The following is a 24,754-nucleotide window of genomic DNA, read 5'->3' as shown; positions in this document are numbered from 1 at the left end:
AATTAAAATCTAAATTAACAGGAAAAAAAAAAGCATTTTTTTCTTTCTTTCTTTATGTTTTTTACCCAAAAATAATATAATAATTCATTATCTTTTTTTTTCAAAAAAAAAAACCCATGAAATTAATTGTATATAATTTTTTTGGGAAGTAAATAATTAATTGTAAATATATAGATACAGCTGTCTTCCATATGTATAACCCACCACCAGCCCAAGCCCAACATTTGAATTTTCTTTTGAAAAGGAAACCATTTGATTGATGGATTGAACCATAGTTTAAATTATTGAATTGATTTTGTTCCAATTTCTAATAATAAAATTAAAATATTCAAATTTTATTATTACAAACTAAATATTTAATTCATACAGCCAAAATACCTAATATTTAATTTACATATATATATATATGTGTGTGTGTGTGTGTGTTTGTATATCATATAATATCCAGGTGTGTATGTAAGAATATCTTATGTACACACACACACACACACATATATATATATATGAACTTATTTTACATGTGAGTAAGCCCTCTTAAGAGATCTCCATGAGGAATTTCTTTGCTCCCCCACTAGTTGTTGCCATTTTCATCATATTCCCCAGTTAAAGCTTGCTGCAATTTTCAACCAAACAAAAATTTCTTAAACTACATAGTTTTACATATATATATATATATATATATATATATATATACACACACACACATACGTATATTCATGTGTGCAGATTTTGTTACCTGAAAGCATGACAGAGTGTACTGCACATCACCTGCTGAAATTTGGTGGTGAAGAACAATTCTAATCCTGAAACAGCAGAAGATGTGTAAATATAAATTGACATATATATATATATAATGAACATTACTAGCATCTATATATATAGAAAACCAACGTTACTAGCAACAAATGTTAGTCTATTAATGTAAAGCACCAAATGAGGTAATAAGGCCCTTCAACCCAAATTCAAAACTCACAACTTCAGGAACCAATTATGAAGGAAATAAAAAAATGGATTCAAGATCAGAAAATGCAGCAGCAAGATGTAGTTGAGCTCCAATAGATTTAAAACAGACCTGGATTTGCCCACGTAAAACACGAGTATCCCGTGATCTTTGAGGTATTTGCACAGTCTCTCTGCAGTCTTCCTCGAGTCCTCCATTACGTCGAAAAATATCTGGTAAAAGAATTTAGACATTTAGAAACATGGTATTGATGCAGAAGGCTAAATTCAATTAAGCAAAACTACATATATCATCACTCACAATATTTGTCTCCACTTTAGCAGCATCCACTCTCAGACCATTAATTCGATTCAATCCATCTGGTAAATAGAAGTACATAAATTTTTTTCGATAGTTGGAATCACATAACATTGTGGAAAACGAATTAGATCAGACGGGAGAAAAATCAATTGTTTACCCGCTAACATCTTAGCTTTCTTGTGATCACCTTCAAGTTTGCCAAGATTTTCCCGGAGAGCAACAACTGCAGCAGCACAAATTATGCCAACCTGTCTCATTCCACCACCTAATATTTTCCTAAGCCTTCTTGCCTAAAAACAAACAATAAACAAGTTTCTTTTTACCATAAAGTGAGAGAACAATACTTTTTAGAGCAGAATTTTCCCTTTAATTACCTTAGTAATAAAAGTTTTCGAACCAAGAATAACAGATCCAACAGGAGCGCCAAGCCCTTTTGACAGACATACCTGATTCATGAATTTAGTCAAAAGTGGGTTTGGTTTTTGACCCGAAAACTATAATTGAATCAACATTGAATATGAATGAGAATTGAACTGATATAAAACTAGTAATGTTATTAAAATGAAGAAGTTAACAATGTTAAGAGCTAAGTGATTCTACCAAAACAGAATCTGCAGCTTGGACAAGCATATGAACAGGAACATCGAGTGCCTGTGAAATAAAAACTAGGGATTTAGATTCTCAACCAATGTTGAGTCTTGTCATCTTCGTAGTCTGACAGTAAGCTAAAACGAGAAATGCTGAATCAGATTATTCAAATTTTAATTTTGAGCTAGTTTTTTACTTACAACTGAAGCATTGAAAATTCGGGCACCATCAATATGAAGCTTCAAGCCGTGTTTCTTGGCAACTTCTCCAACTCTGTCTGTATATTCTGCAGAAAGGCATCTACCACCAGAGCTGCAATGGTTAAAAAACATCTTGTGAGAATATGCTATGGAAAAAGTAAGTACTGAGTGAGGTTTGAATCAACTGTAAATTCGAAATCAAGAACTGAATCGATATTCGTAGTTGTGGACATGTAAGACAGCTTAGTTTAATCATTCAACGATACCATATAGCATGAAGTTTATATTATGAAGCAACTTAAGATAGTCAATATGATTTTATAACATCTCATATGTACATAATGATATATCTGTCATTTAGAATAACGATAAGTGTCGAACCTAATTTGTAAGGAATTAAGTATATTATGAAGAAATTTACTATCTCATTTAGTTCCAACAATTATAATTAAATAACTATAAACTAAGCATACAATTATCATCGAAAGCATGACAAAAGGTACCCTTTGTTTGAGCTGACGTTAAGTTTAAAGAAGCCAAATTACAGTGCCATAGAGATAATAAAATTTACTTGGCATGTGTATTTTCCAAGCAGATAAGCCTTGTAGTTGGGTAGAAAAGCTCCCCTGTAGGTTCCCTAATAGCAGCTTTAATCAAATGAATGTCCATGGTTCCATCTTCGTTGTTCTTAACTGTCCTTGGATGAACACCTCCAATGGTGGCAATTCCTCCATTTTCATAGATATGGATGTGGGAATTGTCTCCAAGGATAACTTCACTTGCTCTGGTATCACAGTGTACTAACACACTAATGAGGTTACCCATAGTTCCTGATGGAACAAAGAGAGCAGCTTCTTTTCCCATGATCTTTGCTATCTCTGATTCTAAGAGGAATGCAGTTGGATCATGAGCCAATACATCATCATCAACCTCAGCAGTTGCCATGGTAGCACGCATTGCCTCTGTTGGTTTTGTAACCGTGTCAGATCGGAGATCAACCATTCTGGTCACCATTTTCGCTGAAACTAATCCCACAACATAATCAACAAACTTCCAGTTTACTTGAATACTAAATATCTACAAATTGTTGCTTGCTTATGATATTGTTTTTCTATCAATATGGTTTGTGCTAGTGGTAAGAATGATTGATCGATGATCGATGATCGATGATCGGAAAGTGATTAGGAAAATGCCTGTTTGGCAAACAAGAAAGTACATGAAGAGCGACGATCAAACCTGTACAAGCTCTTCTTCTCTGCCTTGAAACCCCTGATGAGAATAATAAGCTGATTGAATACTAAGAGGGTCCCAAATTGGAAATTCTTAACTTGATTTCAGCCAAAAACCCAAAATGAAATGCTTGCCCACTTCCTTAAATTCTGCAGAGAACAGTATAATCATGAAAATTCTTAGCATTCAATAGAGTTTTAATTCAATCAAACGGCAAAATAAACACCCAAAAAATGCGAAAACCCCAAGAATCTCGTTTGAAATACAAAACCAAATTCAACAATATGTGATTTAAGTTCAATAAAACCCAAAAAGAATTCTGGGCAAAGAAACCCACAAACCAAATCAAAAAAACCGATCAATATATATATATATATATAATTATATAACACGCAAACAATTCAGAACCCAGAAACTATACATTTAAAACGACTCAACCAGTCAATCAACAACAATCCAATACAAAACCCACCATCAAAATATAGTAATAAATCAGGATATACTTACAGTATATATATATATATATATAGTAATAACAGTTGAGTTGGGGATCAGCCACAAGAGCGTCTACTGAGAGTTTGTTTGTTTCCCAAGAAAACGCGGGTGGAAAATGATTACAATGTAAGAAATTATTACTGACTGGATATTATTTTCTACTTTATACACACAAACACAAATAATTAACAATTAACGTATTGTATAAATGCATGTAAAGCTTAATGGCGAAGAGATCATCAACCAATTACAAAAACTGCAGATCACTTCCGTCTGCAACATGAACTGGATTTTGTTACTTGTTTATTTCATGATAAATATGTTGGATTTTATCAAATTTATGTAATGAAGATTCAAAGTATTTTTATATCTTCTGCTTATTTTTTTAGGATAAACTCAATTATGTTTTTCGATACATTTAGTAATATATTTTCTTCTTTAGAAAAATATCTTCTTAAAATTTTCTCAAATATTATAGTTTTTTCTATAATTATTTTTGTAATTTTTAAAAAAATAAATAAATTACGGATATAATAATGTAAATCGTAGCATACTCATGATATGAAGATATAAATATTTATTTTCGAAATAAAATTTCACATTTTTTAATAATGCCAAAGAGCCGGTAAAATCTGTTAATTAATGCTCCGGCCATGGGTATTTTAGGTAATTCACCTTGTTATTTAATTAAGCCTCTCGAAAATTTCGACCGTTACACCAATTCAAAAAGAGGAACCGTTGAAATCTTCACTCACTCTGCTCTTCATTGCTAGACAGGAACCTCTCTCTCTCTCTCTCTCTCTGAATATATTGATGGCCGATCAAAGCACAAACTCGTCTATCATGGAGTCCAAGCCACCACATCCTCTGCACCAAATTGCAGAAACCCCAACGCACAAGTTACTCCTCAAGCAATGGTTGAAAGAAGAAGAGCTAATCCTCAACCGAATCGCTCTTAAAGAAACCCAAATCGACTCGGTACGCAAGGAAATCACACACCTCTACATATTTTTCTTTCTCTTCCACTCCATTTCCTTGCTTCTCCTCTTCAACGCCTCCTCAAGAGATCCGCGGGGTGGAGCCTGCCACAGATCGTGGGTCCCATCGGTCTGTTCGGTCCTCTGTTCTCTGGGGATAATCTGGGCCGTCCGGTACAAATCGGAGGTGGAGAATCACTTGCAAAAGTTGCTGGATCGGGAGAAAGAGGACGCGAATCTGTTGGGGAAGTGCGTGGAGGAGTTGAAGAAGAAGGGTTTGGAGTTTGATTTGATGAAGGAGGTTGATGCGTTGAGGAGAGCGAAGAGTCTGCGAGGGGAAATTAAGGCGGTGAAGAAATGGAGTGCGAGGGATTACGTCACTTTCTTCTTCTTCAGTGTGTCTTGTCTGGTTCTTGGATTGACAAGGGTGATTCTCTGTAACTAGGTAAAAAAATATCTGGTCCGATCCAGTCATGAGAGGCGATTAGGTAAAGTTTGTATCTCGAGTTTGCAAAACGTTTCGGATTCTTGAGGGTGCAGAATACTCTGTTCTGCTTTTGATAATTATTTATTGGTGATACAGATGGAACAATATTTTCATGGAGTAATTTCTTAGCTATTTTAAATTTTAATTATGATATAATTATTTCAATTTTGTTCAAAGTTATTTTCATTATGCTATGATTAATGCATAATTATCAATGAATGATGCCTATAAGTGTAATTAGCCAATCTAAACTATGGTTTGGTCAGATGATTACATTATTCATCTGGAATCCTGGACTGCATTCTTTCTCAAAACCCATTAAAATGCCAAATTAATGGGTTAAAAACATCAAACACTAGATAGAATTTCAACCAGGTTCAAAATTCATATTACAGCTTAAATTTTTAACTTAAGAGAGGTTCTTTTCTTAGAAACCCAGTAAGTAAATAAAACAGTAACTAAATTTCTACTACCCATACATCAAAATTTTTACCATTTCAATTCTCTGATTTCTTCTTCTTCTTTTTCATCTCATCTCCATCTTTGTTCTTCTTTTTCTTCGTTTTTTCCTCACTGTTCGGTTTCTCATCTTCTTCCTCCAATTTTCGCTTTTCCTTCTTTTTCTTCTTTTCCGATTTCGTATCTTCAGTGGCTTCTCCATTTGCAACACCATCTTCGACTGGTTCAGATTTTGATTTCTTCTTGCTTTTCTTAACTGGAGTTTCAGTAGGCTCAGCTTCCTCCATATCTACATCTGCAAAAGCATTTCCAAATGTAAAAGTTACACACAAGCACGTTAAACTGGAACTGCATTAGAAGTTTGACCTAATCAGAAACTTCTTATTCCAATAAAGCACCAAATGTTTGAACTACTACAGTCAGTTCAAACAAGATAAGACAAGATCCCTCCTAAAAGTTTCAGGATGTGCAAACCTTTGTTTTGTGTACTTTCAATTGCAGCTTTCATGACATCAATGTTTTTACGTGGTGCAACTCCCTTGTCATAGAAGTCAAGTCGCTCCTCAACTTGCTCACGGAGCTTCTCACCGAAAACTGTAGTATTCCTTTCTGCAAAATAGTATAACAAACAGAAAATAAATTGGTGATTTGTATTACATGAGAACAAATTAGGAAATGATAGTCTATGAAAACACCCGAGAACTTACCTGCAAAACAGTCAATACGAGATGCAATGGAACACTTGTTTGCAAGGTAGCGAGCTATTCGTCCCTTGTTCCGAGTAGATGCTCGGCCAATATAACTTGAGTGGAAAATCAGACCATACTTTGGTGTGTTTCCTCGAGTCTTCAGTGCCCTGAAGGAAGCAACAAAGGATTTGATCACAGTCAACAAAACAGCCTCTCTAGGGAAACTTAAGCAAAACAATTGAGCTTGATGAAAACCTAAAAAGCGCCTTCTCTGCACCAAGAATTTGCAGTGTTGAGGAAGGGCACTTGGCCAGATTTGTAAGGCTACCAGCATGTGAGATGAGCCGAGCCGCAACAACCTCACCAATCAAGGAGGTCAAATTGGGTGCAATATCAGTCATTTTGGTAACCAGGTACTCATAAAGTTTCTTTCTATATTCCGAGAGGTCCATAACCCGTTGAGCAAATTGTTGGACATTAATCAAATCAATGACTGATAAATCCTGCCCTGCATGGAGAAGACACAAGATTAAGGGCCCATTTGGTTCGATTTCTGCTCCATTCCCATCCTATTACTTGATCATTACTTGAATCTGATTCACAATTGGACTAACTTTGCACCTATCTTAAATTCAATGGAGATGGAGTTATATTCTACTTGACTAGATATGAATGAAGCAATCACCTAATTTGAATTATACACGAGATTAAAATTTGTTCATACTATAACATTTATCTTGTTTCTCTTTTATTCCTATTTTTGTTTCATGTAGTTAATATTTTAAACTAGATGAAGCCTTAAATACAGTATTAACCGCATTTGTGGGGGATAGAACTCTACCCATTGATGCTTTGCCAGCTTCTACGACCTCCTTTGCCTTATCTTCATCTCCAAGTACATCTGTTAGCGCTGGAATGTGCTCATCAGACAACTTTGATTTGTCTTCTATGAGTTTAGCAACTTTGGCATACAGATAATTGTCGTTGACTATCTTCACTAGTTCAGGGAAATGCCAAGAGTACCATTCTCTGCAGCAGGTGATTAAGAAGTAATTGTTTGACAGAAAATCTTACATATGCCAAGAAGAAACAAATTTTCGTTTCTTTTCTTCACAAGCTGTTAGAAAATGCAATAACAAACCTAACTCTCATGGAGAATGAATTGATGTCCTTGTCAAGAGTATCAAGAAGGAAAATTGCTTGGATGATCATATTGTCAACCCGATTGACATTGAACTTGACCTTTGCTCTGCTGTAACTGTGTCCAAGACCTAGCTGAGCCTTTTCCAAGTCCCCAGGCTACTTATAAAAGCGGGAGAGGAAACGAAATTAGGAGTAACTGATGAATAAGAGTTTTACTAGCTTCTCTAATGGACTAATGAAAAACTTTGAGCCACACAAAATGCAAACCTTGAGGTCCTTGATAAACCTGTCAAAATGCAGCCTAACACCACGAAGAAGCTCAAGGACAAACTCATTGCTCTGGCATGGAATTTTCGTACTCTCCAAGATATGTGACCCAATTTTAGGCTCTGCAACTCCTAGACTAAATTTTGGCTTCTTACCTTCCTTGACCTTTGGTAAGCTCAACTCCAAAAAGTTCCTCAGCTCATCAGTCATAATCCCTGCAAATTAAAAACTTAGATCTACAGAGAACACGGAACATTCTTTAATATCATTTCACATGAAAATTCAATTGGTAAGGACTAAGCAACAAAATTCCCTCATATCCCATATTATTAATGTCATACTCCATTACAGTCTTTTTTACTTAAAAAAGGGGGAGAATAACATTAAACTTCCTATTTCTACTTTATTATACTCCATGTAACTTGCTTCCCTACATTATACGTTGTCTTGGATAATTTATTTTACAAAATGTGACAGAGTTCGAATGAATTTAGAATAACTTTCAGTCATTTATTATACCAAGCCAACTGCCCAAAAATACCCACTTTGCTCATCTAAACTGTTCATGCAATACAAAGGGAAAAACTTTGTTATATACTAGATTACTCGCCAGTCAATTCTTCCTTCACTTCCATATATTGACTCAGTAAATAAGGGAAAAACCTCAAAAACATGAACGTGTAACCCCTAAAACAAAGAAATATATTCGAAAGCATAAACTAACACAACATTGGTCATGGAACAGTCAAAAGCAATTTAGGAGAAAACTCATAAACAAAAAAAATTCCATTAAAGGGGTAAGCTTAGCAATTGTCACCTTCAGAAACAGAGTTACACTGATTGAGAGCATCAAGAGCAGACTCAAATGGTTGAAAAGCACTTAGCTGGACTACCCTTCCAAACCGGTTCAGGTCCAAAACGGAGTTCCGGACACCCTCTGTGTTCTGCCCGATTTCGTCGAGTCCATTGGCATGGAAGAGACCGTAGCCAGAGGACGACTCATAGAGAAGATATAAGGCCATCGAAACAAACCAACGTATACAACCAACCTTCCTTCCCCCGTCTTGTGGGCGTCAATAAGCAAGGAAGTGATGTATACCAGGGTTTCAGAAAAAAGTTTAGGTGACGTAAAACTAGGGTTTGAGGAAAAATAAAATGTTCAGGGTTTAAGCTTTTATATGCCATAGCAAGTTGTGTTAATTGGGCTGAGAATTGACGTGAAATTGCCCGTGCCCCAACCCGAACCCGAACCCGAATAAGCTGAAGCTTTTTACAGGAAGGGCCCAACATCAAAAACATCAAAAAGTTAAAATAACATAAGAAATTAGAATTAAAATTAGAGAAAACTTAAGAAATATTTGTCTTTAAATTAAATTATTCTTTAAATTAAATTATGTAAGTGTTCAATCTTATAACCAAATAAAATTAGATAATTTAAATATTCGATTAACTAATTTTAATTGATTCAATTAAATTTTAAAAAAAAATGAACTGAATCATGCAATTTTCAATGAACTTTTGATTTTTGTTTAAAATTCACAATAAATTATAATATTTTTAAATTCTAAATCATTTAATTTAAATAATCGTATTATCATTACTACACCAAATTTCATTAAAACTACGCAATTAAACGTGTTTAGACGAAATTAATATTAAAATAAATGACCTCTTAAAAAATTCTCGTATAGTACGTGTTTCGTTGTAGTTTCAAAAAAATATTAAATCAAATGAAACCATAAGATTTCAATCCTTATTATTGTCTTTTATCATAACATACATTTAATTTTTGAGAGCTTGTAAAATAATAAAGAAATTATCAATGCTATTGGATGCGATTAATATGTTATAGATCAATGGTGAACTATGCAAGTAACCCGATTCGGTCAAGAACATGTGAGTGATCAAGACTTCAATTTTATGAGCTACAACAGCTTGCAGTATTACATGAAAAGTTCCTCTAGGTGTCTATACAAAAAATCCATCATTCCGAATTCTGAGTTCTAAAAGACTCTTAAATCCACCGGAATGACGAAAAATCAGGACAAGAATGTCTCAATCAAAATTGAAGCCTTGGCATGTTGGCTTAATTATAGTCCATAGATACACTAGCAGGAACATGACAACTTTGAGTTCTAAAAATTCTCAAATGTCCAGCATTTTCAGACTTACCCATCTCATAATTCATGATCACTGATAAGTAATCAGTTAGGTGTCAGTCATGTTGCTGTTTCATCTCCTCTAGCTCGTTTTCTGGATGGGACGCCAGACTCAAAATTATCTGGTTCTGGTTCAGGATCCTCACTCCACTTGATTCCGGATCTTTTTAGATTTTTATTCAAGCAAGCTTCTGCATCAATGTTGTCGGTGTTGCTTGCATTCATTCCTGCTTTGCCGTGATCCTTGCCCAAGGCTTCTGGTTTGTCACTTGCAGGGGAAGTATGCAATACATTTGGGGATGGTGCAGAAGAATCATCAAGGGTGGTGGATGAAGAGGCACCGGGTTTGTCATCTTCCATCTTTCGTTGCTTCTCAAACATCATTTGAAGATACCTACCTTGTTCTTCAATTCTCAACTGCAAATTTCTTTGGATCTGCGTGACAATCAGAACATAGCAACAGCATAAGAACATGTCTAACATTAAATTCCTCTTTCTCTCTCTTCCTCCTCCCTCCTCTCCTTACTCCCAGCCCTCTCTTCTCTTCCTCTTTCCCAGCACAGTTAGCAGATCTTATACACAAAAAATGCTTTTGCAAAACAAAAAGCTATGCAGAAAGTTAGAACTAAATTTCTGACCTTAAAACCAGCCTCACCCTGCTTCACTGAACTCCAATAAAATCACAAAAATCATTGCCTTCATCTCTGGGACCTTTAAGGATCTCTTATCTCTCTTCTGACCAACTTCAGTTAGAAATGAACAACCTTGCAATTATGATTTTTCCTTCTACTGAAAACATCATATTTTGTTCCTTCGTAAATTATTTTTATTTGTCGAGAAACAATCCTTGTTAAGTTAGGCCAATCTTACTTTAATTTTTCCATGGAAACCTTCAAAGCCCTGAAGTAAACCTGTGGAGTTTTGCTTGCTATACCATCTAAGGGGAAACTAAAGGAAGAAGACGCAAGAAATGAAGAGTTTAACAAAGAAGTTGAGGAGGTAGAAAAGGGAACAGGTATTAGAGCTGTAAACAAAGGTAAGCAGATGGATAATAAAGGTTCAAATTACTGAAAACACAAGCAAGGAATTTCCTAACACTGTGTTCAGCCGGAGGAGAGTTAATATCATTGCATCTCCAAGAATACAGTTTGAAGATACAATAATAAGAAAACAACGCTGAAGTTAAGGTTGACGAAATCTGGTTCATCACGACAGAAATTAACTACAACATAAATTACACCACAAGCATCAGGACATAAGGCAAGTGGATCAAATCAGTGTCAACGGTTGAACTATTTATCTTTATACTATAGTAGTCCCACTAAACCTTTTCTAGGAAGCAAAAGGAGTTCAAATTCCTGCATGCTATTCTATTAAGTTCCAAGTAGAAGGATGAAAAGAGAAAAAGGTATAACAAAGGAAATCTAGATGCCCAAAATCTTGTTATCAAAATTTAAGTTGGATAATTATAGAGGAATATGAGGAAAATAATTTGTAATTGTTGGTTCAATAAGTTTCATTGAGTCAACCTGAACTGGTTTAGCATTTTCCCCTAACATCAAAAGAAATGAACTATGGGAAAGGTTGAGAAAAAGAAACTTGAACATGGAGCTGCAAAAGCTTGAAGTATCATTTCATTGAGTTAGAAATGACAAATAAATAACTCTCGGTGAATATAGCATGGTTTACACAGAAGATAGATAAATCTCATGGACCGTTACTAGGATAACAGGAACAATTAAGTAAAAGCTCTAAAGATAAGAATTTTAACAACAACAAATATAAGCATGTTAAAATGGATTCCTGCACCCATATTTCATTAAATACTCAATTCTTATACATAACTGAAATAGACATCGATAGCTAGGAAAGCAACACATACCTCTAGCTGTTCATGTAGTTGCTTCTGGACTTCCATCTGCAATCGCAGTGCTTCAGTAATTGACATGCTCCTGTAATTGGAATCAGCAGTAGAAGTTATAAATTCCAGGCTTAAAGAGTTTGACTTTCTGCTTCGAGGTAATGAGGCAAGACAAGCCATTAATATACCCAAAAGATTTCTGATACAGGTATAATTGCAACCTTGCCCTCTCCCACCACACCCCTCAACCCAAAGAAAAAAAAACAAAAGAAAAGAACAAAAAGAAGAAACCAGAATTGACAATAAAGGATGAAGATAAAGATAAAACTAGCATTTTGAATTCCATATGAAGCTTGCTTACGTTTTCAAGTCGAGAGATTTCACGTCGTCCAAAGGAATTGATTTTTTCTCGGAAGATCCTGCATAAGAAGAAAATAATTTCAGTTGCAAACATGATTTAAGCCAACTCCTTCTACTTATATATTCTCAAGAAACACGACAAAGAAAATGCATTTTATTAAAGTAGCTTGGCAATTCATATATTTATATGTTTAATTTAGCATGGAAGAAACTTCCAACAAGAGCAGGATGCCTTTCCACATCATTAAAAACAGAAACTAAAGAAAGCAATAGCTAGTACCTTCTGATGACTCCGGTTTAAATCTGGCAGTTCTATATTTCTGAATTTTGTGGGGCAAAAATAAAAGAAAAGAAAAATGAATACAGGATAACTAAGTGAAACTAACAGCTAGCTTGTCTGAAGGAAGGCAAATAAAAATATGCAAATACATAAACCTGTAAATGGCTTTTCACATGATAGATAGTCAAACCTTCAACATTCATAAGCTTCAGGACACCTTTTGGAGTAGCTCCTGTAAGTTGAAATTGCAAGGAAATCCATTGTTAACGATTTATAAGGCCCTAAAGAAATTATAACTAAAGGGCTCACTTACGCTCACTACCACCAAGCTGGTTGACAGCTTCCACAAATGATTCATGAAGCTCTGGGGTCCAACGCATTCGTTGCTTATTTGACGGTGCATTGGACAATGGGTTCGCAATGGCTGAAAATTCTCCAGATGAAACAGTCTGATGTTTATGAACTTCAGCTTGATGACTCAAAGAGCACGAAGGTGGCATCTGATATACCATTAACTGCTACTGTTATCTTTCTTTATAGAGAAAACAATTGAGAGAGAGAGAGGAAGAGAGTTACAATTCTTTATTTAGGTCCCTCAGGTTCTATTTTGAAAATCTTTTTCATGTTATAGTTAATGGTATCAACCATTATCTAGCATATTAGATGAAGAATTACAATATATCAGAAGTCAGGAAACATTTAATTCAAAATATATTTTCTAGCATATTACTTAGATAAGTTTTTAGATCTTCATAAAATTGGGATTAAATCATGCATTAAATGGACAAATACCTGATCAAATGACCACACAGTTGTTACTAACTTATAAATCCTGGTCTTTAATTTATTAGTACATAATAAATTTTCATTAAAAAAATGAAATCTAAAGTTTTGCACAGACCATATCAAGCAAGAGAAGTACCCATGTCAGCAGACATTTAAGAAAAGCACATAGAAGCCCTTCTAAGTCAGACTTAATAAATTTAAAAGGAAAGATAAAAGAAAATCGAGGTTTATGTTGCTAAAATTAATAGCTTGACAAAACAAACCTTTGGTTTTGGTTCTTGGGCATTGAACTCGCAAAGAAGTTCACTCCAATTTTGTTCCAGTGTATCATCAGCAGAAATCAATTGATCTGCCCACTCTTGCCAATCAGTTCTCTTAGAATGGTCCTCGGATGCCACAGCACCTTTACTGCTCTCCATTTGAACAGTCTGAACGGGAATATTTTCAGGGAGATCCAGAAAATCCTGAAGTGAGTCAATACTCCAGGATATATCCTTGCCTTCCTCAGGGCGATTAATTAATGCTCTAGACTGCATTTCTGTTCGGGAAGCACGATTTGTTGGCAGAGATGATCCACTCCTTAACAATTGAGGAAAAGAGTCCCCACCACTTGATGACTGAGAAATCAGTGGAAATTTTCCATAATTCCTTTCACGTGATGAAACTGAAGCTAGAGTCATACTATGAGGTAGCCCTCTAGATGATGAAAACAAGTGCCCGACAGTCTGACTATCAGGAACTAGTGGAGGTGCCTGAGAGGACATAGGGTTTGTCATCGGTTCCTTTACTGATGAAACTTGGAAAGGATCAGAAAATTTGAAATATTTCTCCTAAAGATGGGTAGGAAAAACCGGCAAGGATGAAGGCATAGCTGCAGAAACCCAGAATTTACTCGCTACTGTTATGTAATGAAAGCACAAACTGTTTTAATCTAAGCCAGACACTTCGTAAAAACTTACCCTTCTTGCAGACACTATTTGTTGACTAGAATTTTTAAAAGCTCATTGTTTCAGATCCAAAAATTTGCTACCACAAAAGAGAATGAATCTGATACCTGTATGAGGGAAAAAGAAAAAACAAAACAAAGCACCTCATGCTGTAGTCTATTTATAGGTGTTAATAAAATAAAAGCTCTCTCAATACCTCAAAAAAAAAAATAATAAGCTTAGAAACTAGTTTTCAAGATTATGCTTTACCTTTTATCTACTTCCTTTAGTGGTTTTCTCTGTTTGTATGCTACATTATGAATATCTAAGTTTCCTTTAGGAATTGAACTCTTTTCTTAACTTCTTCTATGTATGGGTTACTTTCTCGTGATGCTTCAATAGAGATTTATTAATTATCCACAAACAAAAAGAAGATCAAAAGGAAAACACTAGATGCTGCATATAACTGGGTCCTTGTATTTCAGTAATATCATAATCAAGAACAAACAGCCTTTTAGAGCGAGGACCACACAATATCTTGAACAAGAAGCTGAAGCATCAAAAAATAGAAGCAGACAGGCCATAATGGAATATGGAATCAGTGCAAAAGGGAATCAAATGTACCCACTTTGTTAAAGGCATATGGCTTTTCACAAGCCAGAAGAATGAAGAATGCAACAGGATCAACAAAAAGTAATATGGCTAGAATAAGGTCCCTAAAATTCATAATCCAACTCAACTATCATGGCAAATCCAACATCATATAGCAGATTATACAAGCCAACACCCCAGAAAGAGAAAATAACGAAGAGCTCTAGCTAGTGGTTGTTGTTTACAGTATCATCCACAAAATCTGAATTTTATATCTAGCACCAAAAAAATCCAAAAAGATAGAGCACAGACTAGAAAGTGGAAACCATTAAAAAATGGGCTATTCAGCAGGAAACCATCATGTTCCATAGACAGAGCTTATGTCTACAGTCCCAAAATAACTCCAAATCAGAAGAACTCAATTCAATCTTAAAAAGAATTGGAAAAAACGATTACATTCATTATATATAACTAGGGATGGGCATGGAGCAGGTATGCCCACTCTCATGTCCGCCCCGCTAATGAAAATATAAATCTATATCCGTCCTATATCTAAAAGCGATTAGAACGTTTTTCAACCGCCACCCTTCTCATTTACCTATTTTTGAACCCTAAAAGACTCTCTAAAATATGAAAATAAGTAATTAGAACTTAAGTAAAAAAAAATTAAGTATTAATCACGATAAAATATAATTAAAAATAATATTCAAATATATTCTACTCAATAATAAATATAAAATAACATTATAAAGATACGCCTCATGAGGCAAATATTAGCATTTAATTCATACCAGACCATATCCATTTCGAATTCTTAACTTCTATCTATACTTGTCTTGTAACTCATCAATTACTTATCTTCAGGCCAGTTAGCTCATCATGCTTCTTTCAAGTTTGTAACTTTCTACCACACCCAAACCCAAAACCACACAAAGACATACACCCACGACAATACCTACACATGGGCCACATCTGTCCTGTAAGTCTTTAATTATGGGTTTTTATCCGAGTTAGCGGATACTCGTACATATGCCTATCGCTATCTAAACTCCCCCAAAAGTAAAAATCAACTCTATAATTCATTTATGACCAAAAAAAAAAAAAAAAGGATACAACCCTGTTCATGATTACCCAAAAACAAACTAAAATCGCATTAAAATACATCAAAGTATAGAAAATCTCGAACATGGTAATGCAGATTTTAAGCTGGAATCAAGGAAAACCAATAGATTATTCTTGCAAATAGAAGAAACTAAAGCTCAAAATTTCCAGATGGGTATCGAGAAATCTTACTGGTAGATACGTGAAAACCGAGACTGAATCACAAGGAGCTCGAGTCCGGATAATACAATCGTGGTTTAGGAGCCATGAAGGCAGTCAAGCCATCTCAAGAAGGAAACATTCTCTTGATAACCGGCCTTCTGTTCTGTCTTCTTGATTTCAACAATGCATTTCCTGAGGAGAAAATGAATTTGGTCTCTTCTGCTAAGGAAATGCCAGGCTGCACATAATGGATGTCCATCGTTATTCTCCACCGTTGATTTCTGACTGATGGGGAATGTAGGTGGGAAATGGACGGTCGTGATTGAGTAATGAGAGGCTGCTGTAGAAAGGAAGTGGCAAGTGGGACCCACATATTGCCATTCTTACTTTGTGATTTACAAAAAAAAAAAAAAAAAAAAAAAAAAAGGTCCACTGAGTTTAGGATGTACATTTTACTGGCTTTTTTTTTCCTCACTTTTTAAAATAAATTTTTTGGGTAAATTAATTTTGGTCAAACAGTTATTTTATACAATAAAATTAAATAAGTTACTATTAAGACTATATATATATATATATATATATACACGTGTGTGTGTGTGGATATATATATATATATATATGTGGGAAAGGATGTGATCATGAAAAAAGTTGATGGTACCAAGAGATTCCATGGGGTATGACCAAAATGTCAGCATTATGTCTCATTGTACTTTCCAATAACATTCAATAATAAAATCCAAAATAATAAAAGCAATGAAAATTGTCCCCTTTAATCTCTCCACTTTTAATTTTTTTTTCCTTTATAAAAATAAAATTATAAGAAATGTCAATTTTTAAAAGTTAATTTAATAATTTATTTTAAATTTTTTTCGTTTAGACTAAAATATGATGTAAATCATTTAGGTCGTTAATGAATAATATAAAAAATAAATTAATTAGTTAAGATAAGGTTAAAAGTATTAAACAAATCGATATCAAATCAATACAGTTTATTTATATATTATTTGTTATCTTTCTTATCATTTATAGAGATAATACGCGATCTAAATATATTATGATTATTTAATTTCGTTCGAATATCTTATGTAATTTAAAAGAAAAAAAGAAAGATCACATATGATTTGACTCGAAATGAGTATTTAAAATATTCAATTCAACTTAATTGATCCTAAATTAATACGTATAAATTATAAGTAATGAAAAAAAAATTATTCTGATTATATATTACACAAAAATAAATATATCTAATAGTATGTTTAATATTTTATTATTGTGTATATATATATATATGTCACAATACTAAATTAGTCATTTAATATTTAAAAATATTTAAATTAATTTTCATACTTTTTTTTTGTTATCATTTTGATATTTATACTTTTAGAAAAAAATTGAGTTAATACATGAATGTTAATGCACATTAACACCATTAATAATATGTGAACTAATATTGAATAGATGTCACATTCTAATTGAGTTAATGTCCATTTTAGATATCAGTGTCCGATAACATGATATATGATTTATCAAGTGTCAAAATCTAAGAACCCATAAACAAATCTAATTTTATAGAAAAAAAACTAGTTTTAACATATTATTTTAATTCTAATTGGCCTTCTATTTGTATAATTCACCATTGTTAACTTCATCAGATAACATGTATTTAGATGGGACTATTATTAAAGAGTGATAGGTGGTCATGAGAAAGGATGAGGAAGCTGCTACAAATACTAAAGGTAAGAGAATATTTAGAAAAGGATGAAACGAATAACAGTAGGCTCTATTAAAATTTTTTTAAAAGAATTTTTTTTTAAAAAAATAAAAGTTAATGTTGTTGAAAAAGAGAGAGAGATTAAAGATAATAAAGAAAACTCGAGGAGGAAGAAAAAAAGTTCCTTTTTATGAAAAAATTAGAGTGTAAGTCACGAAGTTTCTTTTAGAAATCAGAGAGAGAGAAGGAGAAACGGAGAGTTTAAGGGAGATGATTCATTCTTTTGGAACTTTCTTCTTTTGGGTTTAGAAAAGAGAGTAAAGGAGAGTTTTTTCAGAAATTAGGGCAAAGTAATTAAGTTAAGAAGAGAAAAGGGTGTTGTTGGTGAGTTTAGAGCAACAAATATAACATAATTGCTAGATAGTATTCATGAACTAAGTTAATTAATTACCTTTTATTCTTCTCTCCAGCTACATGGAGTGTCTTAAGTGCAACTAGTTCATGTCAATGGAAGTTGGAGAGAGAGAGAGAGAGTGAGAGAGAAATGGTTTAATTTTGGGAGCTTAGGGTTCAAACTGATGTATATATATATTTTTTGATCAAACCAAATCAATTAGTGGATTTTTAGATTTTAATAAAAGAGTCAATTAGTGCATTTTCAGATTTTAAAACTCATCATATCATATATTTTTTATATTTTAATAAACCAAGTCATCAATTAAATGTTCATATTAGATGTTCATCATCAAACACTCAGCAGTTAATTGTAGACTATAACTCAATCAGAATATCTATTCTATCTCCCCCATAAACTTCCATTAATGATATTAGTGTAGTACATTTAATAACCAAAAATCAAATCAATTTTTTTTTTTTTTCAAAATACAAAAACTAAATTAAAAAATAATAATAATAAACAAACCAATTTTAATATTTTAAAATAGTTATATTATAACTCAATTTAATATTTTAGCTTATATACATACATACATGTGCAAGTTAAGTTGGGTTGAAGTATCAAATTATAAAACTGACTCAAACTTAAGCCAACACACATCCCAGTGAACCACACTAAGAGCATCTCTCTGGCCATGTAACCATTCCACTTTACAACTAAAAAATATCAAACCAATAATTTACCACTCAGACATCTCCCTTGAGATTAGAAGCAAATTACAATTTCATTCCTCATAATTTACACCTTAAGATAAAGGCCATGTTTTATTCTGTAACAGTTGCAATTTCAAGATTTCAACAGTAGACAAAATAAAGTTTTGAAATGAAATAAAAGAAGATGTAAGTCGCATACATATTATAGTCAAGGAGACTGCTAATGTCTTGCTGGAGAAAATTTAACCCTCTTTTGATAATTAAACTAATTATCTAACCAAGTCAAAAAAGAAAAAACATACCAAAACAGCAATATAAGCAGAACAGAAATGTAAAACAACTCAAACAATTGCATTTGCCGCACTAGCAATCCTTGGCCACAAGTCAGCACACTCTTTCCCGATTGGCCCAGTAATAGCAGATCCTGTTGTCGCGACATAGAATAGACATGCATAAAAAGATTCATCAATTACTGGGACAATTCAAAGCAGAAACAAATAATAAAAGTAAAATCAAATTTGTTACAGACAGGTTGAACAATTTATTGAACAATTCTAAATATGTCTGCTGCAGCACATGAAACCTAACACTTAGAATGAATAACTACAGTGAGAGTAACAAAAGAGGTGTGCACTAGTCTTGTCTCTATAAGCTAAGAGAGAGAATATTACTTGATGGTGATAAGGGAGAATGCCCTTCATCTATTTCCTTGCCATCCACAGGAGCAAAAGGTTATCAATGGGTATAGCTAAGTCATAGAACATCATGATGCTTTGCTATTCTCATTTGTTTGGATTGCAGCAACATCACTCCAATATCAACTAATGCATTCTTATATTAAGCTAAATACCAATTTACACCAGTTCAAAATTGCATTTTAGTTAACTGAAAATTAAGTACAAGCTCTATCAAATTTGAAGCATGTCCAAGGAAGAAAAATCCAGTATGAATTCTCCCTATCATGGACTATTTGATGAAACCATGCACCCATCAGGCATCCAACAACATCCTCCTAGGTTATTGTCACCCTTAACATACAAACATGTAAACATAAACCCATCAATAGATTTGCAAATCTTGGTATTCAAATCCAATATCATCTTGCAACTATTGTGTATGATCAGAGATAAAGGCAATGCACTAAAAAGATCCCGTTACCTTTCATTTCACCCTTGGGATTGACAATAACACCAGCGTTATCTGTACAGATCAGGAACTTGTTAGATATTATGAGTATGACAATGCCAATCACCTAGGAAATTAAGGATCAGAAAATGCTCTCTCCCATAAAATAATTCAACATGAGGGTACTGTATAGCCATTAGAATTTCTATTCAAAGAATATTGTACTCTAACTCATATGCCCAACAACTGACTGTGAGTGAAGGAAGCACATAGGCACATATAAAGATATAAATTACATTTATTTTGGCAACTTGTAACTTCAACTCAAACCTCACACAACAAACAGAAGACACTCAAATGGTACTCCAAAATTACATCTACGCAGATGGTATATATACAATCAATACCTACCTTCAAAGTACATGTAGACTCCATCCTTTCTGCGCCATGGCTTGCGCTGCCTCACAATGACAGCAGGCAAGACCTTCTTCCGGAGATCAGGCTTCCCTTTCTTCACAGTAGCCATAACCATATCACCAACACAAGCTGAGGGCAAACGGTTGAGCCGACCCTTGATACCCTTCACGGAAATAATGTAGAGATTCTTGGCCCCGGTATTGTCAGCACAGTTCACTGTTGCTGCCACTGGAAGACCCAGTGACATCCGGAACTTGTTTCCAGCAGTTCCTCCGCGTCCTGTACAAGATCATGAAAATAGAATTAAAAAAAGACTACTCTCTCTGATCCCTAACACAGGCAAACATATCCAGAGATTAAAAAAAGAACGGAGGAAGAATCCAATAATTCCAGTTATCTAATTCATAAATGATGCTTAGCTGAATTATGTTTCTTAAATTTTCCAAAACAATAGTAATAAGTCGCAAATCACAATAACAGGATTCTACACAAGGATAATTAGCTAGGGACAATTTATTTCAATTACTCAAAGAATCAAAAGAAACGATCTTATCGGACAAGTTGAAGAAAACAAATATAACGTAAATAAATCAAACAAAATCGTTCAAAAGCCAAGAATAGAGAAATAAAAAAGAAACTCTCTCTCTAGAACCTAGTAAAACAAAACTTCTCCTGAACCAAACTTACGCAAATCCAGGCAGCTTAGCAATTAGCACGATTAGGCAGTGGCAATTCAACACTTCAAAAGAAATGAAGCATCATTAAGACATTAGCAAAGATCTAATTCTCCTACGGTTTCTTCGCATTTCTCGGCAAACAAGCCAACAAAAACATGCAGCAAAAAACAACACAGTCCATGCATATACACCCGCAGAACATCAGAACATAAACATATAAAAAACAACTAAATGGCGGTCCGAGAGAGAGTACCTCGCTTCGACATGGCGGCTGGAATCTGTCGACCAGAGAACTGAAGGAGACTGCATCATGTTTTAATGGACTTTATATAGCGGAAAAGCGAGAGAGAGAGAGAGAGAGAACTGTGGCTAGGGTTTGCGAGTAGAAAATATGGGTTTGGGTTTGGGTTTGGGTTTGGATCCACTCAACCCGGCCCGGTTATTGGCCACTTATTACAAGTGGTTTTGGGTTAAGGAGGCTTGATTTTCAAGTTAATGCTTAATTATATTATTCAGATAAATTTGAATTTCATTAAGGGCATGTTTGGTTCGGTTAGTTTTTCCGCCTAACATGAATTTATAAAATCTTAAAACAATATTTTAAAGGGTGTAAATTGATATTTTTATAATATTATATATATATATATATATATTTCATTTTTAAAAAAAATATAAAAATAAAATTCTTAATTTTGCTATATTCAGATGGAATTAAAAAAAAAAAATAGTTTGTATGTCCACCAAGGCTTTGTATGAGAGAGATGGAGAAAAATTGAGTGATTAAAAGAAATGGGATTTAATAAAAATATATTTTTAACCACTAAATATATTTTATTATATTTTTCAAGATATATAATAAAATAATATATATTTGATCCAAAATAGTAAATAAATAATAAAATATGATATGTTTTAAATTAAAAAAACAACAAAAAAGTAATTTATATATACATATTTATATATAATTAAATTAAATACTTTAATTAAACAAACTATTATTCTAATTCTAGTTTATAATAAAAAAAATTATATTTTGACTCTTATTTATCGTAATATTCATACATATTACATACATATATTATATACGATTAGCAAGCAAAATAACTTTCAATTTTCAAAAATTTACATATAAGTAAAGATTTTTAAAACACATACTGCAAGCATTTAAATGACTAAACTTAATTATTGAATTTATTTTACAAACAAACTGTTAAATTCAATATTACATAGCCTGAAAAAGTTAAATGATAAAAGGAAAAAGACTTTTCATGTCTCATCCTGTAAGTCCAAAAAAGTGAAAAAAAGAAATTTCATGGTTCTCCTAAAACTGTAAGTTTCATGGTTTTCAGAAGGATGAGTAAATCATAGGAACCATATCATAAACAGTTTACACCATATCCATTCTCCTATAACCCAAGAAAAATCTACTGCTGCTCATCTGAAACTATAAATTTGAGCTTATGAGAGAAAACAATGTCCAAAGAAAGTCTGAACTGATCAAGCCGTCTGGCCTCAAAAAAGCTGATGAAGAGCTCTCCCATTCACATTCTATCTCAAAGTCTTCAGGCTATGTTTGTAATAAGTTTAAAAATTTTGTAAAATCATTTGTAAAACTATAAATATTTTTAACTTTATATAAAGTTTTTTTATGAAACTAGAAAAATACATTTCAAATTCTACATGAATTTTCATACGAGTCGAACTTTTTATTTTTGAAAAATACTTGTAAATGATGCATTTCAAATTCTACATGAATTTTCATATGAGGTCAATCTTTTTTTTTTTTTCTTTGAAAAAAACTAGTAAACGGTTTCGATACTTCCTCCTTAAACTAATACTGAATTTGTAAAAAAATTCAACAAAATTTTTAACATTACTCCAAACATAGCCTAGAAGAATATCATTCTCCAATTTCTGAATCACTGAACTTGCAGTGACTAGGACATGCTTGCAAAAGTAAGCACAACAATTTACTAACATACTTCTGGTCGCCATAATTTCACACCACTAACCACTGAGAATCACACTATCCCACCAGGTGAAGTCTCAGCTCCTTGTCATTTGAGGTACTTCCTGGACCTGGAGAAAGATAAAAGTATCGTTTATCAGAATGATTTATATAGAAGATTTTTTGGTTCTAGCATATGTGCAAACTTCTGGACTTTTACGTTATTTGGTTCAAGTAATGTGTTGGGAGTAACTGGAAAAAAATTCATGGCGAGGGATGAGACATGCATGCTAACCTTTTCTTAGTGGTTTTGTCTCGGCAAAATCTGCTCCCACAACGGCATTTAAATGCTTTAATAGGATGATCATGGTCACTGAAGTCTATTCCATAATCCTGCATTTAATTCAGTCAAATCATTTCAAATTCAGGGCCTTGACGTAAGGAAAAAGGCTACACAAAATTCTACAATATATATAATTGTTGGTGCCAGAGTTTATTTTCTATTTCACATTACAATTGAGTCTATCTCCTCATCTATAAAGAGATACTACAACTTTTTCTAAGTAAATCACTCTTAGAGACAAAATACTCACAGAACGTTATTTCACTTAGTCTGAATAAAACTCTAAGCACATCATTGGTACCGTCTGTCGAAATTGTCAATCATTCGCCAGTAGACATATAGGGTGAGGGTAATCTTATCCAAATATTATTTCAACTAAGAATTATATTGATGCATATGAGGTTCTTATCCCATGTTTATAGACAAAACTTCTAATGATACAATACTTTACTCTCAACAGTTTTGAATCTCGATTAGCTGGTTGGAAGAGGTGTTTACTGTCAAAAGTGGGCAGGCTGACTCTCATCAAAGGCACCTTGACCAACATTCTCATGTATTTTGTGTCTGGCTACTCCCTTTTAATTTAGCTAAGAGACTGGAGAGGATCCAATATAGATTTTTGTGGGGTGGCTCAAAAGAGAGGAAAAAGTATCATCTTGTGGCTTGGAAAATAAGGTTATATGACCAGTACAATATAGAGGTTTGAGCTTGAGATTGCTGGTGGGTTTTAACAAAGTGTTTCAGAGAAATTATGGAGATTTTTTGAGAGATGATGAAAGTTTTTGGAGGAAAAGAGTTAACTGCTAAATATGGTAAGGATGGAGGGGGGGGGGGAGGTTGGTTTACACACTTCCTCGAGTTCTTCATGAGGTTAGCTTTTCTGGAAGAAAATTTTTTGAAAAGAGACTTTCAGGATTGTATTAAATGGAGACTAGGGTTGTGTGACAGACTAAGCTTTTGGAGATATGAGTGGCTAAAGGGAGAGGCTTCAATCCATCGATTTCCTAATACTTTTGCTTTGCCTCATTTGACGGAAGCCATTACCAAAGAGTCCCTGATAGACTTGGGGGAAATATGAAGTGGTCGGTTGTATTGGTAAAAAATCTAAATGGCTGGAAGATCCATGAGTATTGAGATCAATGGGGTGCCTCACAAGATAAGTGTCCAATATCATAGAGTTGAACCAGTATGGAAGTTGAATGCAATGAATATCTTTTTGGTGAAATTGTTTCATTGGCATTTGAACAAGAGGACGAGAAACAAATGACAACTTTTCGGCCACCCTAATCAGGAAGGTTAGAGCAACTCCTAGGGTGACCTACACTTGTGGAGCTGTGAGGGAAAGTATTCTTATACCGGATAAATTAATTAAGCGGGGAAATATTCTAGTGAACAGGTGTT

The 24,754-nt window shown here is 33.7% G+C and overlaps 6 protein-coding genes across 14 annotated transcripts in view; 1 reads left to right on the top strand and 5 right to left on the bottom strand.

Moving 5' to 3' along the window:
- Window positions 1-314: 314 nt before the first annotated feature.
- LOC110825577 (low-specificity L-threonine aldolase 1-like) lies at window positions 315-3,921 on the bottom strand. 3 transcript variants are annotated; one of them, XM_088222913.1, is made up of 11 exons: window positions 3,787-3,921; window positions 3,286-3,428; window positions 2,621-3,074; window positions 2,050-2,161; window positions 1,862-1,912; window positions 1,636-1,707; window positions 1,419-1,551; window positions 1,262-1,320; window positions 1,073-1,173; window positions 737-803; window positions 315-613 (listed from the first exon to the last, which is right to left on the bottom strand). In XM_088222913.1, the coding sequence occupies exons 3-11, from the start codon at window positions 3,061-3,063 to the stop codon at window positions 572-574; spliced, it is 1,080 nt and encodes a 359-aa protein (XP_088079039.1). In that variant the 5' UTR covers window positions 3,064-3,074; window positions 3,286-3,428; window positions 3,787-3,921; the 3' UTR covers window positions 315-571. The 3 variants fall into 3 exon arrangements, with proteins under 3 accessions (XP_088079039.1, XP_088079038.1, XP_088079041.1); XM_088222912.1 differs by lacking the exon at window positions 3,787-3,921 and adding an exon at window positions 3,701-3,763; XM_088222915.1 differs by lacking the exon at window positions 3,787-3,921 and adding an exon at window positions 3,701-3,763 and having other exon boundaries at window positions 2,621-3,068.
- A 573-nt stretch (window positions 3,922-4,494) lies between these two features.
- LOC110825578 (uncharacterized) lies at window positions 4,495-5,403 on the top strand. Its single transcript, XM_022056045.2, has one exon. It carries the CDS (start codon window positions 4,588-4,590, stop codon window positions 5,194-5,196), a length of 609 nt encoding a protein of 202 aa, XP_021911737.1. The 5' UTR covers window positions 4,495-4,587; the 3' UTR covers window positions 5,197-5,403.
- Window positions 5,404-5,569: 166 nt separating this feature from the next.
- LOC110808208 (nucleolar protein 56-like) lies at window positions 5,570-8,955 on the bottom strand. Its single transcript, XM_088222770.1, has 8 exons — window positions 8,614-8,955; window positions 7,797-8,011; window positions 7,528-7,685; window positions 7,228-7,415; window positions 6,642-6,894; window positions 6,405-6,553; window positions 6,172-6,306; window positions 5,570-5,992 (listed from the first exon to the last, which is right to left on the bottom strand). Exons 1-8 carry the CDS (start codon window positions 8,816-8,818, stop codon window positions 5,736-5,738), a joined length of 1,560 nt encoding a protein of 519 aa, XP_088078896.1. The 5' UTR covers window positions 8,819-8,955; the 3' UTR covers window positions 5,570-5,735.
- Window positions 8,956-9,691: 736 nt separating this feature from the next.
- On the bottom strand, window positions 9,692-16,251 carry LOC110808188 (Homeodomain-like superfamily protein). 5 transcript variants are annotated; one of them, XM_088222417.1, is made up of 9 exons: window positions 16,053-16,251; window positions 14,202-14,296; window positions 13,506-14,113; window positions 12,770-12,956; window positions 12,612-12,688; window positions 12,457-12,496; window positions 12,178-12,235; window positions 11,838-11,907; window positions 9,692-10,390 (listed from the first exon to the last, which is right to left on the bottom strand). In XM_088222417.1, exons 3-9 carry the CDS (start codon window positions 14,016-14,018, stop codon window positions 10,016-10,018), a joined length of 1,320 nt encoding a protein of 439 aa, XP_088078543.1. In that variant the 5' UTR covers window positions 14,019-14,113; window positions 14,202-14,296; window positions 16,053-16,251; the 3' UTR covers window positions 9,692-10,015. The 5 variants fall into 5 exon arrangements, with proteins under 5 accessions (XP_088078543.1, XP_088078546.1, XP_088078544.1 ...); XM_088222420.1 differs by having other exon boundaries at window positions 13,506-13,994; XM_088222418.1 differs by lacking the exon at window positions 16,053-16,251 and adding an exon at window positions 14,439-15,876.
- A 2,740-nt stretch (window positions 16,252-18,991) lies between these two features.
- LOC110825233 (large ribosomal subunit protein uL14x/uL14z/uL14y) lies at window positions 18,992-21,472 on the bottom strand. Its single transcript, XM_022055688.2, has 4 exons — window positions 21,316-21,472; window positions 20,380-20,664; window positions 20,002-20,043; window positions 18,992-19,267 (listed from the first exon to the last, which is right to left on the bottom strand). The coding sequence occupies exons 1-4, from the start codon at window positions 21,326-21,328 to the stop codon at window positions 19,185-19,187; spliced, it is 423 nt and encodes a 140-aa protein (XP_021911380.1). The 5' UTR covers window positions 21,329-21,472; the 3' UTR covers window positions 18,992-19,184.
- A 759-nt stretch (window positions 21,473-22,231) lies between these two features.
- The window catches only part of LOC110814969 (histone-lysine N-methyltransferase SUVR4), a 35,983-nt gene continuing 33,460 nt past the window's right edge, over window positions 22,232-24,754 (bottom strand). For all 3 annotated transcript variants that reach the window (XM_088222748.1, XM_088222747.1, XM_088222749.1), the window contains 2 exons: window positions 23,306-23,403; window positions 22,232-23,141 (listed from right to left, as the gene is read on the bottom strand). In XM_088222748.1, the coding sequence (XP_088078874.1) occupies window positions 23,120-23,141; window positions 23,306-23,403 (120 nt within the window). In that variant the 3' untranslated portion in view covers window positions 22,232-23,119. The remainder of the gene's footprint in view (window positions 23,142-23,305; window positions 23,404-24,754) is intronic.

Source organism: Carica papaya, chromosome 6 (assembly GCF_054855325.1).
Source record: "Carica papaya isolate Zhongbai chromosome 6, ASM5485532v1, whole genome shotgun sequence".
In the NCBI taxonomy this organism is placed as follows: Eukaryota; Viridiplantae; Streptophyta; class Magnoliopsida; order Brassicales; family Caricaceae; genus Carica; species Carica papaya.
This window is presented reverse-complemented; position numbering and strand designations above follow the sequence as displayed.

What these genes read in the sequence shown, in the direction of transcription:
- LOC110825577 (XM_088222913.1), bottom strand. Translation starts at nt 3,063, where the DNA reads ATGGTGACCAGAATGGTTGATCTCCGATCTGACACGGTTACAAAACCA. An exon ending in GAATTTTCAATGCTTCAGTT is followed by an intron (nt 1,913 to 2,049) that starts GTAAGTAAAAAA and finishes TTTATTTCACAG; the next exon opens with GCACTCGATGTTCCTGTTCA. An exon ending in CTAAAGTGGAGACAAATATT is followed by an intron (nt 1,174 to 1,261) that starts GTGAGTGATGAT and finishes TTCTTTTACCAG; the next exon opens with ATATTTTTCGACGTAATGGA.
- LOC110825578 (XM_022056045.2), top strand. Translation starts at nt 4,588, where the DNA reads ATGGCCGATCAAAGCACAAACTCGTCTATCATGGAGTCCAAGCCACCA.
- LOC110808208 (XM_088222770.1), bottom strand. Translation starts at nt 8,818, where the DNA reads ATGGCCTTATATCTTCTCTATGAGTCGTCCTCTGGCTACGGTCTCTTC. An exon ending in GTGTAACTCTGTTTCTGAAG is followed by an intron (nt 8,012 to 8,613) that starts GTGACAATTGCT and finishes TTTAATTTGCAG; the next exon opens with GGATTATGACTGATGAGCTG. An exon ending in AGCTGGCAAAGCATCAATGG is followed by an intron (nt 6,895 to 7,227) that starts GTAGAGTTCTAT and finishes TTCTCCATGCAG; the next exon opens with GGCAGGATTTATCAGTCATT.
- LOC110808188 (XM_088222417.1), bottom strand. Translation starts at nt 14,018, where the DNA reads ATGACAAACCCTATGTCCTCTCAGGCACCTCCACTAGTTCCTGATAGT. An exon ending in CCCAAGAACCAAAACCAAAG is followed by an intron (nt 12,957 to 13,505) that starts GTTTGTTTTGTC and finishes ATGGTATATCAG; the next exon opens with ATGCCACCTTCGTGCTCTTT. An exon ending in CCAGCTTGGTGGTAGTGAGC is followed by an intron (nt 12,689 to 12,769) that starts GTAAGTGAGCCC and finishes TTCAACTTACAG; the next exon opens with GAGCTACTCCAAAAGGTGTC.
- LOC110825233 (XM_022055688.2), bottom strand. An exon ending in AGTCTACATGTACTTTGAAG is followed by an intron (nt 20,044 to 20,379) that starts GTAGGTATTGAT and finishes TGATCTGTACAG; the next exon opens with ATAACGCTGGTGTTATTGTC. An exon ending in TCCCAAGGGTGAAATGAAAG is followed by an intron (nt 19,268 to 20,001) that starts GTAACGGGATCT and finishes TCGCGACAACAG; the next exon opens with GATCTGCTATTACTGGGCCA.